This window comes from Oratosquilla oratoria, chromosome 43 (genome assembly GCF_046742065.1).
Source record: "Oratosquilla oratoria isolate Oo_2021 chromosome 43, ASM4674206v1, whole genome shotgun sequence".
Classification (NCBI taxonomy): Eukaryota; Metazoa; Arthropoda; class Malacostraca; order Stomatopoda; family Squillidae; genus Oratosquilla; species Oratosquilla oratoria.
The window spans coordinates 36,541,960-36,554,554 of record NC_134819.1 but is presented as its reverse complement, the minus strand read 5'-3'; the positions used below and the strand labels follow the sequence as shown (position 1 = coordinate 36,554,554).

Sequence of the window (12,595 nt, the reverse complement as noted above, 5' to 3'; positions counted from 1 at the left end):
TACTTTGTTGCAATAATTCATATATTTCAAGTACTTTGTGTATATGAAAATATGTACTAAAGTCCAAGTACTTGGACCAATGTCTGGCCTGTAAATAAAGATGTCCCCAAGACCAAACGTGCTTGACCCAACCCAGGATATTTGGTTGATGGGGGGTACTCCAGATATGGTATATACCTTAATGATGAATAAGGAATATTACACAGCAATATGTAGGGAGACGGTAGGCAGGGCTGACGATACATTAGTGGGGGTGAATGAAACATCAAAAGAATGAGAAGGAAGATCATCAAAAGGTATGGAAACCAAAGTGGATGGAGTCAATTCAAGTAGAATACTAGAAGCAAATGTATGGAGGGGGCTTATGGCAAAGTGGAAGGGAAGGGACTGATTGGTGGGAGTGGAGAAGGGGCATGGGCAATAATTTCACCCAGCCCAAAGGGATTTTTTATCTTAATTCTATGCATGAAGGGACAAGGGTGTGTTGTCATTTAAACAAAACAGTTTTACTGGCCCTATGAATGAGTTTCATTGTTCCTGATCTGGGCAATCCCATCACCCAACGGGAGATGGTAATGACCCTTTGTTCACGAAACGCCGAGGATGGGACACAACTGGATGATAGATGGTGAATGTATGGGTTAGCTGTCTACCTCCCTTATAAGGGGGAAGAGGACCTTGGTACATAAGACAAGAGGCCTGGAGGACTTATGGTCATTAGTTGGGAAAAGTTGGTTAGTGGGAGATGGCAACTACTAAGTAGCCCCACGTGACAGTAGTGGACCGGCTGGCCCTTTCCCAGACTTTCAGTCCCTGAGCCTCTGCAAAATAGTGGCACAACTGTCCACAAGGATGAAAGCACTACTAACCTAGTCCATAATATATCATACTCATGATATATTCAGACAAATTTAAAGATGGTTAAGGACAATACTATATGCAGTTGTCAGCTTTATTTTACGAGTTTACCAGCCATTGGCGCTCTCACTGGCACCCCAATCACTGCTTCCAGCGGCAGCAGCAGAATCTGCAGCCCAGTCATCAGCCTGCAGAAATAGTATCAATATTAACACACTATCCTCAACACATCCACCCTTTACATATATAGATCATTCAGATAGACACTCATTCATGACTTTCAGAATTACGTCCCGTCTAAGAAATCATCATTATATATACCCAACATCAAACAACAATGAATAATGCTTACTCCTTGGACCCATTCGTCTTGGGGTGCAGCTGGAGTTGCTGCTGGAGCAGCAGCAGGAACAGCACCTGCCGGGGCAGCAGGAACAGCACCAGCCGGGGCAGCAGCTGGGGCACCTGCTGCAGCTGCTGCAGCAGCAGCAGCAGCAGCAGCAGTAGTAGCAGCTTCAGCATCAGGAACTGTGTCAGTACCCCAATTCTCAGCAGGCGCTTGTTCTTTAGCAGCCTCAGCTTCTTGCTTGGCAGCATCAGCCTTCAGAGCCTCTTCTTTCTCTTGCTCTTCTGGATCCCTATTGAGAGCAAAAAAGAAAAAAAAAAAGTTTATGACCAAGGATGAAAATCAAGTGGGCCTTTCATGTGTGTATATGTACCTAGTTGTAGTATACTATGAAAGAGCTATGCTCCTAGGCTCTCAGCTCTGTATTCCCGATTGTCAATTCTTATGTCAAATTGTCCCGTGTTATACTTTACCATTCATCTATTCCAAAATAAATAAATCTCAATGGAAAGTGCAATTTTAATGTCCTTCCAATGCCTTTCTCAAATTAATGGAAAGTGCAATTTTAATGTCCTTCCAATAACTTTCTCAAATTATATCTCATATTTTGATTTTGTTTCCACACTTAAAGGTCCTCATTATGAAGAACTTTCATGGCTCTAAACACTTGTTAGCCACCTCTTTACTTGGCAGCCCCTTGGGAATTTTTCACTGCTGCCCTTAATCCACATACATACTTCCTCCCCCCAACAAAGGAAGTAGCCAGCCAAAACACACCCTCCACTCATCCCCATGCTTGCTTGGATAGTTGTTCTTAGTTGTCTGAAGGAAGCCATGTTAATATAAATTTCTGGGGCTAGGCCTTCATTCTGCTGTTCCTGAGCCACTACTCAAGCATGCCTGGGTGTTTTCAGTGCATATTTGCAGTTTCTGTGTTGTATTCAAATTGTTAACCCATACATTCAAGCCTTGCAGACTTGGGACCCTAGTGCAAAAATTCTTTAACCTATACCAGAGGCTTCTTCCCGCTTATAAGGGAGGCAAGTCATGTCATGCACTCCCACACTCGTTTCCCTTTTACTTTAGTTCATCCCTGTCTCTCACTCACTGCCTGGGTTATAAGCAAAACGGCAGGAGAGCACATATACATCAGGGTCAGCCTCTTCATTTACACCCTGACCATCCTTGGCCCCCACACCCTAAAGCAAATATGAGAGGATGAGAAGAAATCCTTTTGGACTGTGTTGAATTATTGTCCATGCACATCCACTCACATATCCTTTCCCTTCTCCACTCCCTGTTCATCATTCTTTTCCTCAAGGGCCCCCTCCATCTCATTCCTCATCTCCTCCCGAAGTTCACTTCATCCACCTCTGCCTTCCATACTTTTTGCATTTTTTAACCCGGTTGATCCCAGATATTCAATTTTGCTGTGCCCAATTACACCTGTTACCCTCCTGACGAGGGGTCGCACATCATCTGAACTATGGATATTATGACCCCATCCCTTTGCTCTTGCTGAACACAGGCTTTGAAGTTTATATACACCCACCCCAGAACTTGTAGCACAATTGCATAATTTCTAAGTTCTAGTACCAATCACACCATATGAATGTGACCTTATACTAACCTGTAGAAGAAGAGATCGGGCATAACATCAGTTTCCCATGGGATCTTGCGGGATATGGTTCCCCTCAGGCGCAGAACTTCACGAGCAAGCATCCACCACATTAAGCCAACAGAGTGGGGGGCCTGATGGATAAACCATTTAAGATAACTTCCTTTTCCCAGTCATTAGGATTTGGCATAAGTACATGTGAGCTGAAGTGGTAGGGACGGTAGTCAAAGAGGCCATTAACTTATGTAGTGGTGTCCAGAAAGAAGGTAATTCCCATGGTTAACATGTTCAGGAGAGGCCAATGGATTACTGCACCATTTTCCGGTGGAAAGGAAATCAAAGAGTGGATATTAAAGTGAAAAAGGAAGAAACTGAAGACAGGCAGAGAGGTGCCAATTGTGAGCACACGAAACTAGAAAGAATATGGGGTGAAGTTGGGAAGTATGGAATGCGATGCAAGATAATGGAGAAACGTACATATACCAAGGCTTTTTCCCCCTTCCAAGGGAGGTAGCCAAAAAGGGAAAGGCATAAAAACACTCCCACCCATTTCATCCCTAAATACACTCCACACCCCTCCCTCTCATCTGAGCACCTCCTGGATGACGGGTCATCCCTGAACCCTGCCCACCGCCCTGGGTCAGAAGCAGTGTCGCAAGACACAGCACATCCACAGCAAGGATATAGTGCAAAATGCTCTATTACAATGTGGGATGAGGATGGGGGAACAGGAGGCTAAAATGAAATAAGGAAACACAAGATGTGTACAGGGTGGAAGCACAATGTAGGGCAAGACAGCCCATGAGAGTGCATGTAGTGTGGGGGTAATTTAACCACGAATTTAGGCAATCACAAAAAGATTAAAAGACATTCTGGAAAGGTGTGAAAAGAATGATGGGTAGTGAATCAGGTAGAGAGGAAATGGGTGCACATGAACAGATGCTATTGGAAATGACAGCATGATGGATAGTAATAGAAAGTAGAGTTTGAGGTCGTGGTAGATGACAAGCAAAGAAAATTACACATATTCCATGAGGAGGATTTTGGCATTTACTATCTTTTCTTTTTATTGTTTAGTGTCATTGTTTTGCTGATTATTGGGAACCAAGGTCTCACAGGAGAGCCAAGTGTGGTTTTTATGAAGCATTTAAGAGACAGTAATTAGATAACTGATGGTTACTGTAGATAGGCAGATGACTATTTGATGTTCAATTTGAAGGACCAATAGCCACAGACACACATTGTCTAATGAGTTATTGAACTATTAATACCTCTCTATGATGGAAATAAACAAACCTTGTTATTGCAGGGGATAGCAATGTCAACAAATCTCAGAGGGGAGTCAGTATTGCAGAAGGCCACCACGGGGATATTAACATAGGAAGCCTCAGTGATTGGCTGATGGTCAGAGGCTGGGTCAGTCACTACCAAGAGGCGGGGCTCTCTGAAGGCTGCCTGAAAACAACGTACACCAAATTTGTATCATGATGTAACATTAAGAAACCACTAGTGCAATTAAGCATTTAACATTAATTTGGATACGAGGCATTGATGTGATTAACATGATCTATGTAACCAGTTTCGTAAGGGATTCATTCCTTTACCTGGATCTGATTGGTGAAAGCCCCTGGAGTGAAGCGGCCAGCAATGGGGGTTGCTCCAGTGTAACGAGCAAACTTGAGCACAGCACGCTGTCCCATGGGGCGGGAAGAGATGACGTAAACATCTGCAGGGTTCTCAATAGCAGCAATGGCACGGGCAGCCAACAGCAACTTCTCATACGTCTTCTTCACATGGATGATATGAAATCCTTTAAATCAAGTAGAACATTTATCAACTTATTATCCTATTAGTTCCCTTTCTTATCTTATACTAAGTACACATACATATACCATGGGCTTTCCCCCTTACAAGGGAGGTAACCAAAGTTAAAAGCATAAATCCACTCCCACCCATTTCATCCCCACACACTTCACTCCCATTCACAACCTCTCCCTCTCTCTTTTCTTGGCTCCTCCTGGATGATGGGTCATCCCTGTATCTCACCTGCTGCCTGGTTCAGTAGCAATGCAGCAAGGCTGATTCATTTAATCAACAACCCCACTACCTTCCATGAATCACCACTATCCACCCATACCCATCCTCAGTCTTCCCCCTTCCTTTCTCAACTGACATCCTCTCCATCTATTTCACCCTCTGTCACCTCTCATTCTTCACTCACTCTTCCCATCACTTCATCAACCCCACCTCCTAACTTCCCCTCCAGCCCCCACTCTCCTCCTCATCCTGAGTAACTTCTGTTAACATGGATGAAACACAGAATTTGAGTTATCTTCCTAATGTTTCTGATTGAAGTCCTTCCAAGAGATTAAAAAAATCAAGTTATGCAACTGCCCATATGTAATATACACCTAAAGATTTCTGCCACTGATTCAAGCTTTCCTTGATATTACCACCAAAGAACACACAACACCTCATTATACAATGCACCATACAAGTCCCTGACAATGACAATATATTTCCCTGAGTGACATAAGGACTCGTGCAAAGCCTCCCACTTCTACCCACTGTAGGGGCTGATTTCCTTTAAGTAAAATCTTGCAACATTGCTTCTGACACAGGGAAGTGGGTGCGATGCAGTGATGACCAGTCATCCTGGAGGAGGCAAGATATGAGGGTGGGAGGAAGGGGGTGGATGGGAGTGGAGTATGTGGAGATGAAATGAGTGGCAGAGCTTTTTTATGCCCTTGTTTTTTTGGCTACCTCCCTTGTACGGGGGGGAAAGCCTTTAGTGTGTGTATGTATGTAAAATCTGAAACAATGCAAGGTACTATTCAAAATACATAAGACTTGCCACTTCACATTTCATGTGACCAAACCTCCTCCAAGAAACCTGGAGTATGATGTACTCTCTAATCCCTCTCTACCTAAAAACAGATCTGATTTCTCTTAAAAGAGGCCTGCAGCCCCAAGCTATCTGTACACCTAGCATTTGTCCACAAACCACACACACACACATACAACAGTGCTCTTGATACAATGCACACCCATTTTACATGGTCTCTGCTTTCCATGGTATGCTCACACTAAGGGCATCAGACTTATGATGTTTGTTTTGTAGAGTGACGGGTATTAATATCACAACAGAAGATGATGACAACAAAGGGAGCAGAAAAACTGTGTGTGTGAAGGGAAAAAATTCAGATGGGTTAAAGTAGAACCCCAGTTAATATCCAAAAGAAACCTATCCCATCTATATACATTTACTTGTGTAGCATCTTTCCCTATGAATGAGGTCACCAAACCACCACTACTGGATCTATTTCAACTACATACACTATCTCCGTATCATGTCCACCCTAAACATGGCACAGGCAATCAGTATTTGAGAACCTGCTTCCTAAAGGTGCATCACTCTTGCCTCCTCACTGGCACCAATGATTATCTAAAAGAGATATCTGGTGTGGCAGAGAAGGCTTTTAATATACATATGGATGTTATCCTATGAATGAATGGAGAAAACAATAATAAAGAAGAAAAGAAGGGTGTGCATGTGTGATAATATCCCTTTTTGAGGAAAGGAGTAGAAGTACCAAATATAGAAAGTGAACAAGTTTATGGGTTGTCATTAGTGTTACTACTTCTGCTCATAAGCATTATGTTTTACACTAACAAAATTTTCTGTACAGAGCTATTAAATAATAATACCCATCTGTGTTATTTCTAATTGTCATAAATCACAAATTTCAAGTATACTACTTGTGGCTGTACATCATTTGTATAATTCACCTCGAATACAAATCCATTTGTAAATACATGCACACCAATCAAGCAAACTTACCATCATATCTTCGTTTGAATACATATTGCTCCATTTGAAAATTCACATTAGACGAGCCGAGGTGTGTGGTTGCGGCTAGAAACCGCAACACATCACTCTCCTCTAATCCCATTACACTCAGTCCTCCCGACATGATCTGAAAAGTAACAAACATTTAATCACACTTAAATCACAAAAATAATACATAAACATACATATTGCTTACTCATAACTTACTAGCAATCAACCAAGATTGTTCTCCCCTTATAAGGGAGTTTGCCAAGTCGAAGGCAACCTACTCCCCTCCATTCTTCTACCCTTTCCTCCCTCTCATCTTAGTTCCTCATGGATGGTCATCACTGTATCCCACCCACTGGTCTGGGTCAGAAGCAATGCTCGAAGACACAGTATATCCACACAAAAAACACCTCGCTTAATCAGCTTACTGGATTACGTAATTCAATATTCTACACATCATGAAGTCGCTTATATATTTTAAGATTGATATTTATAATGTCAACAAACAATATCGAATATATCTATTAGCTCTCTCAACTTATTCAACCCAGGTCTTTCTTTCAAGACCTACAGCTCCCAAGTTACTGGCAACAAATACCACTTCCCTTTAGGTCACTTAAGTTATACTATAATTTTATTGTCTTAGAAAAATTAGTGAAGTGCATGATCTGCCCAGTATTTTCTTGGTGCTAGATGTACCCTTAATGAAAGTGATTTTGGATTTTGCTTTATGGGGAGGGATTTTTTGGTGATGGTTATGTCTGGGTGAGTAGTGATTTTTTGGGTCTGTCTTGGAGAGCTTGATTTCTCACCTGGTAGTGTATATGCTTCATGCGGATGTATTGTGTGGTACTGGTGGCAGATTATTGTATATACAGGAGTCTTTAGTTCACAACGGTCTCAACTTCTGCCGTTCAATAGACACTGGCAGCATTTTTTTTCAAAGAACTAGTTGATAAGCATAGTAAAGTAATACATCACCATGATGCAATGTTAGATTAAGGAAGGGAGAGCAATTTTGGATTACTGTATCAACTTTCTCTCTCTCTCTTTTTTTTCCCCCAGACGGTTTGACATCCCCAAACTCCAAGCGGCTCTGAACGAGGTTGAGCCATCCATCCAGTTCACCTTGGAGGAAGAAATCAACGATTCCCTTCCATTTTTGGATACCCTTATCATCAAACATGATAATTTTTTTAAATTTACAGTCTACAGGAAACCAACCAATAAGGATGTTTTGACTCACTTCCTATCCCACCATGACCTCAGTATTAAAAAAGGTGTAGTCATAGGTTTCTACCTCAGAGCTCTCAGAATATGTATGTATGAATTCTTAGAGGACAAGTTTAGGCACATAAAGGAGGTTTTTCAGAAATTAAAATATCCAGAGAGCATCATCCACCAGTATAAGAAAAAGGCACTCAAAATAATGGAAGGGCGGGAACCAACAAAAGATCCAGCTAGGAGGTTTATCCTTCCAGCCAGCAGCATCACCGCCACCCTCATCCGGACACTTGGGCGTTGCAACATTCAGGTAGTGGGCCAGTCCAGCAGAACTATCAAAGAGCTCTCAAGAAGGAGTGACAGCCAGGACGAGATGTGGGGAAAAAACGCTGGTGTCTACCGCATACCCTGTGCTGGATGTGATAAAGTATACATCAGCGAGACCTCCCGTGACCTGAAGACCCGGATCCGGGAGCATCGCTACGATTCCCGGAACATCACCACCAATCCCTGTGTTATCCACCGGAACACCAACGACCACCTGATGGATTGGGATAACGCAGAACTTCTGTTTAGTGAACCAGACAGGGTGAGGAGAAAATGCCTCGAAGCGGCCGCCATTCAAAGCTTCAAAACCATTGAGCAGAACAGAGGCATGTTTAACATCGCCCCTCCTATCATCCATCTGTTACCCGCATTAAATAAATGTATGAAATGTCCCCCTTAGTCCACTTCAACAAACTGTCCGAAATGTCCTCCTTTGTCTACACCAAGTCCCACCCGTCCCCCTCCACCTACCACCCACCCTCCCTGATAACCTCTCCCAGTTCCTTCCCTGTTGGCTTACATGTGCTCAGAGTGTGTGTCATGTCTGTACTTGAAAAAGCTGTAACAAGCGAAACGTAGTACCAATAAAGGTTTCGATCTCACAAGGTGTTTATTCTCACATTCTGGTGGCGATGCATTGATGGAAAGGAAATCAATCACTATGGAAGGTGGTTACTTAGGCTGGTTCCAACATGCCGAAAATCAGTTTATAATATTGCATTGGCACAGAACTCAGTCATAACTAAGACCCCTTGTACTTGAGTAACATGCCTTTTTGTGTGCTTGTGTAACCAAACAATAGTATTCAAGAAAGAAGCAACATTCATGAGGTTCCATCTGTCCTATTATCATAGATTTCGAATTCACAAATTGTTTAAGCTTGGGCTATTATAACCCTATTCCAAAGTATTTATGAATCTACATGGAAAACAATTTCTTCCTTTACACATGTAGTCTGTCATTTGTTTTTATGATCTAACCCTAATCAAGATATTTTCTATCAATGTAGTCCATCCACTTTAGCGACCTGAATACTGTAACCACCACCACATCACCCTTTTCTCTGATCTTTCAAAGATGGCAATCTGGTGCCTTTAGACCATCATACCTATCACTGAATAGGAACCATACCATTGACATGGTGTCTTGGACAAACAAGTGTAGTTTTTTCATCCTCTTCATCCATATATTGAAAAGCCACTAATATCCTGCAGCAGTCCATGTCTCTCCCACATGCCTACCAATATGTCTGCCATGCAACAGGTTGTCTTTTAAAAACCATCAAACCTCTTTTGCTTTTGTAATGGGTTAGTTCCCCAAGGAATAATTAAAAGATGGTCTTTTGTGACTAATGCCCCTTTCCAGTAATTTACATTTTTAGGTATTAAAATTATTTTCCATTCTTACATCATTCAATCTGTTGAGGGCTCTTGCATTTGAATATCACTTCCATGCAGTGTTATATGACAAGGATTTTGGTTAACTGCTACCATGATATATTTCAATCCCTCCAGCACTTGGTGGGTGATATTTGCGAGAAGTGAGCTGGTGGTGGGCATATTAGTTATCTTTCAACTTCTATGACTTTCCTTCAGCTTGGATATGGTGGACAAACAAGACATTGGGGTTTCTGGGTTTGTTTAGGTGCGCGTATTATACATACACACAGACAGTTTTAAACAATATACGCACTGGGTAACACAATGTCTACTTCAGTACATAATTCAGGGAAAGTCTTAGTGTTTGTTTTGTGATGCAATTGTTGTTGATGTTCCCTAGAATGTCTGGCCAAGCTGTCCCATCACCCTGAGGAACATCATGGCTGGAAAGGGGATTTTCCCCACAAATCCCTTATAGTGTGTATATTGTGTTGTTGGTGTGTGACTGAACAATGCAGTCATCCATAATGTACAGGGTGAAGTAATATCCTGGGTGGTTGTCAGCAATATGGTCATTCAGCCTTTTTTTTTTTGGTAATTTAGAGGGGCAGGATGGCCACATCAGTCTGGCCCTGTGACTGTGGTCCTTTCCGGGGAAGAAATGATTCTGAGTGATATCAGGGGATCTGGCATGCTGCTGTCAGGCACATTTTGCATATTGTACAGATTACAAATATTCTCATACAATGTGTTGCACAAATAATGAATTCATGGTGCACACAATGAATACATTTGACTTGCACACATATTTGTATTTATTATATGTGCGTGACATACAATGGCTCTAGCCATTTACGAATGTTAGAAATTCATTTATTTTACAATTATTTAATTATATATTTTATTGAAATCACCAGGTTCAGCAAGGATTACTCTATATTTCTATACTTTAATTACACTCTAGCACTATTACTATAAAGCTAACTTCAGAATTATGGAGTAACTTTAATATTCGGTTATCATTCATGCCTACACCGTGCCTACACATTTTTACAAAGGACTATTACTGAATGTGAAACTAAATGGACATACATATGAAACTAAATAAATTTACTTTCAAAAAATAAACTGGTGAAGGTACTGTTAATAGACTGTATATTTGTTTAGCCTTAAACCTAACATTTAAGGGGAGGGGGGAACATACGCATGATATAGGTACAACAGTCGTACTCCAAATTATCATGGCTATGAGTACATCAGTGTTCTGAGCATATGCAAGTGCATCACCAATTACATCACTGACGTATTCAGAACTATAATAGTAAATACAGCATTGTATTAATTTTGCTGTGTTCACTATTATGATCAGCTAATAGCCTAACCAAACCTAACATACAGTTTACAACATTGTTCTTGTCCATAGATTTGAACTACACTAACTCTTCAAATGAAATAAATTTGAAGTAAAATCCAAATTTCAACATGAGCGGCTCATTTGCTTCACCCACTTTGAATTTCTATTTTGAAGTGGGCAGCGCCACAGAAGTAGAACTTGATTCAACTATGCACAGAAGTGTGCCGCACTCCTTGCCATGAAAATTCAAAGTGCAGTTCAAGGACCTCTAACCAGTTCTATTGGTCATAACTAAAACAAAAACTTTTAACATAAGAATAAATTTAAGGTAAATTCCAGACAACCAAGCGTAGCCATCTAACATGAAATTTTCATTGTCCATAAACTTAATATCCTAACCAAATCATTCTATATATAATGATAATCTTTGAAATGCAAGAACAAAACAAGTATAAAATGTGTTAGCATGAGGCATGATTTTGATCCACAATAGAATATTTTGACATGATTTTCTTTTTACAAAGATCAAAATGGGATATATGCAGTTGTTTTGAGATTCTTCTATAAACAAAACCTGGACTTTTCTTTTCATTTGAAACAATTTCTCAGTATCACCTTCCTACAAAATTGATATAAAAAGCAGCTTCCTATAAACAGTTTCTAACAACTGTCACTGATCACATCCCACCAAAATAAGTGTCAAAATGATGCAAGACCTCTACATGTTAATATTTTCTTACAGTTGTTCTTTTTAAGTCTGGTTTGACAAAATTCAATGCCATGGAGCCGAATGCTTACAAAATCTTGGTTTTCAGAGTTTGCCGTATACTCCGAAATATCGGAAATTAAGTTACCATTCTCGTAATGCGAACGATATATACATACTGCTTCATTTTTCAATTCATATACACTTTCATATAAAGTTACCTTACCGCCTTATCACGACTATGTCTGTCGGACAGACAATCCTGGCCCATGAACCCTTGTTTGTATCCTCATTCATCTTTATTAATATCAGTTCTAATACTATATTACCTATTTATACTTACACTATAACTATCTCACACATATATGACGACCCAAGCAAATTTCTTCTGACACACAAGTCACGTATAACAAGAATTTCTTTATACACTTACTGCGGGTGTCCGACAGACGGAGGAAACACACGAAGAAGGAACGATCAAAACAAATGCAAACTGATATCGAGGTTCTTGCTTAGAAATAATGTAAACATATAAATATATATTCTAAATTACAACGATATAAACAAAAACATTTAATAAATAATTAATTTTTAATATATTACTAATTATATTAACTTAAGTCTATATACACATTATAGAAATACAGATCTTTGCATTTAGTTATTTACCTACCTAGTTACTTGAGACGAGTTTTACAATTCAGTCATTACAATTCGTATATTTTTTTCAACAGTTCAAAATTCCCATATCGGTTCATTGAACTATCTGACTACTTGTGGTAACATCATTACTATTTAGGATGTTCCTGCAAGTAGGATGATCCATAGCACACGGTGTTAGGATGCGTGTATTTTTTGTATTTATATAAAAACTAGGTACACGTCTACTCCATAGGTCAGACTTGGTTTTATATATGTTAGGGTGGTTATTTGACTGTTGGTATA

General features: G+C 40.4%; 1 protein-coding gene across 1 annotated transcript; it reads right to left on the bottom strand.

Moving 5' to 3' along the window:
* Window positions 1–938: 938 nt before the first annotated feature.
* On the bottom strand, window positions 939–12,119 carry LOC143022095 (small ribosomal subunit protein uS2-like). The gene is made up of 7 exons (XM_076180086.1): window positions 12,084–12,119; window positions 6,664–6,799; window positions 4,427–4,632; window positions 4,119–4,277; window positions 2,835–2,956; window positions 1,211–1,496; window positions 939–1,046 (listed from the first exon to the last, which is right to left on the bottom strand). Exons 2-7 carry the CDS (start codon window positions 6,794–6,796, stop codon window positions 966–968), a joined length of 987 nt encoding a protein of 328 aa, XP_076036201.1. The 5' UTR covers window positions 6,797–6,799; window positions 12,084–12,119; the 3' UTR covers window positions 939–965.
* Window positions 12,120–12,595: the final 476 nt, after the last annotated feature.

Coding starts and splice junctions, on each gene's coding strand:
- LOC143022095 (XM_076180086.1), bottom strand. CDS start 6,796: ATGTCGGGAGGACTGAGTGTAATGGGATTAGAGGAGAGTGATGTGTTG. Junction 2,957..4,118: donor CTATCCCCTGCAATAACAAG/GTTTGTTTATTT, acceptor TTTATCCATCAG/GCCCCCCACTCTGTTGGCTT. Junction 1,497..2,834: donor CCCGATCTCTTCTTCTACAG/GTTAGTATAAGG, acceptor TGCTCTCAATAG/GGATCCAGAAGAGCAAGAGA.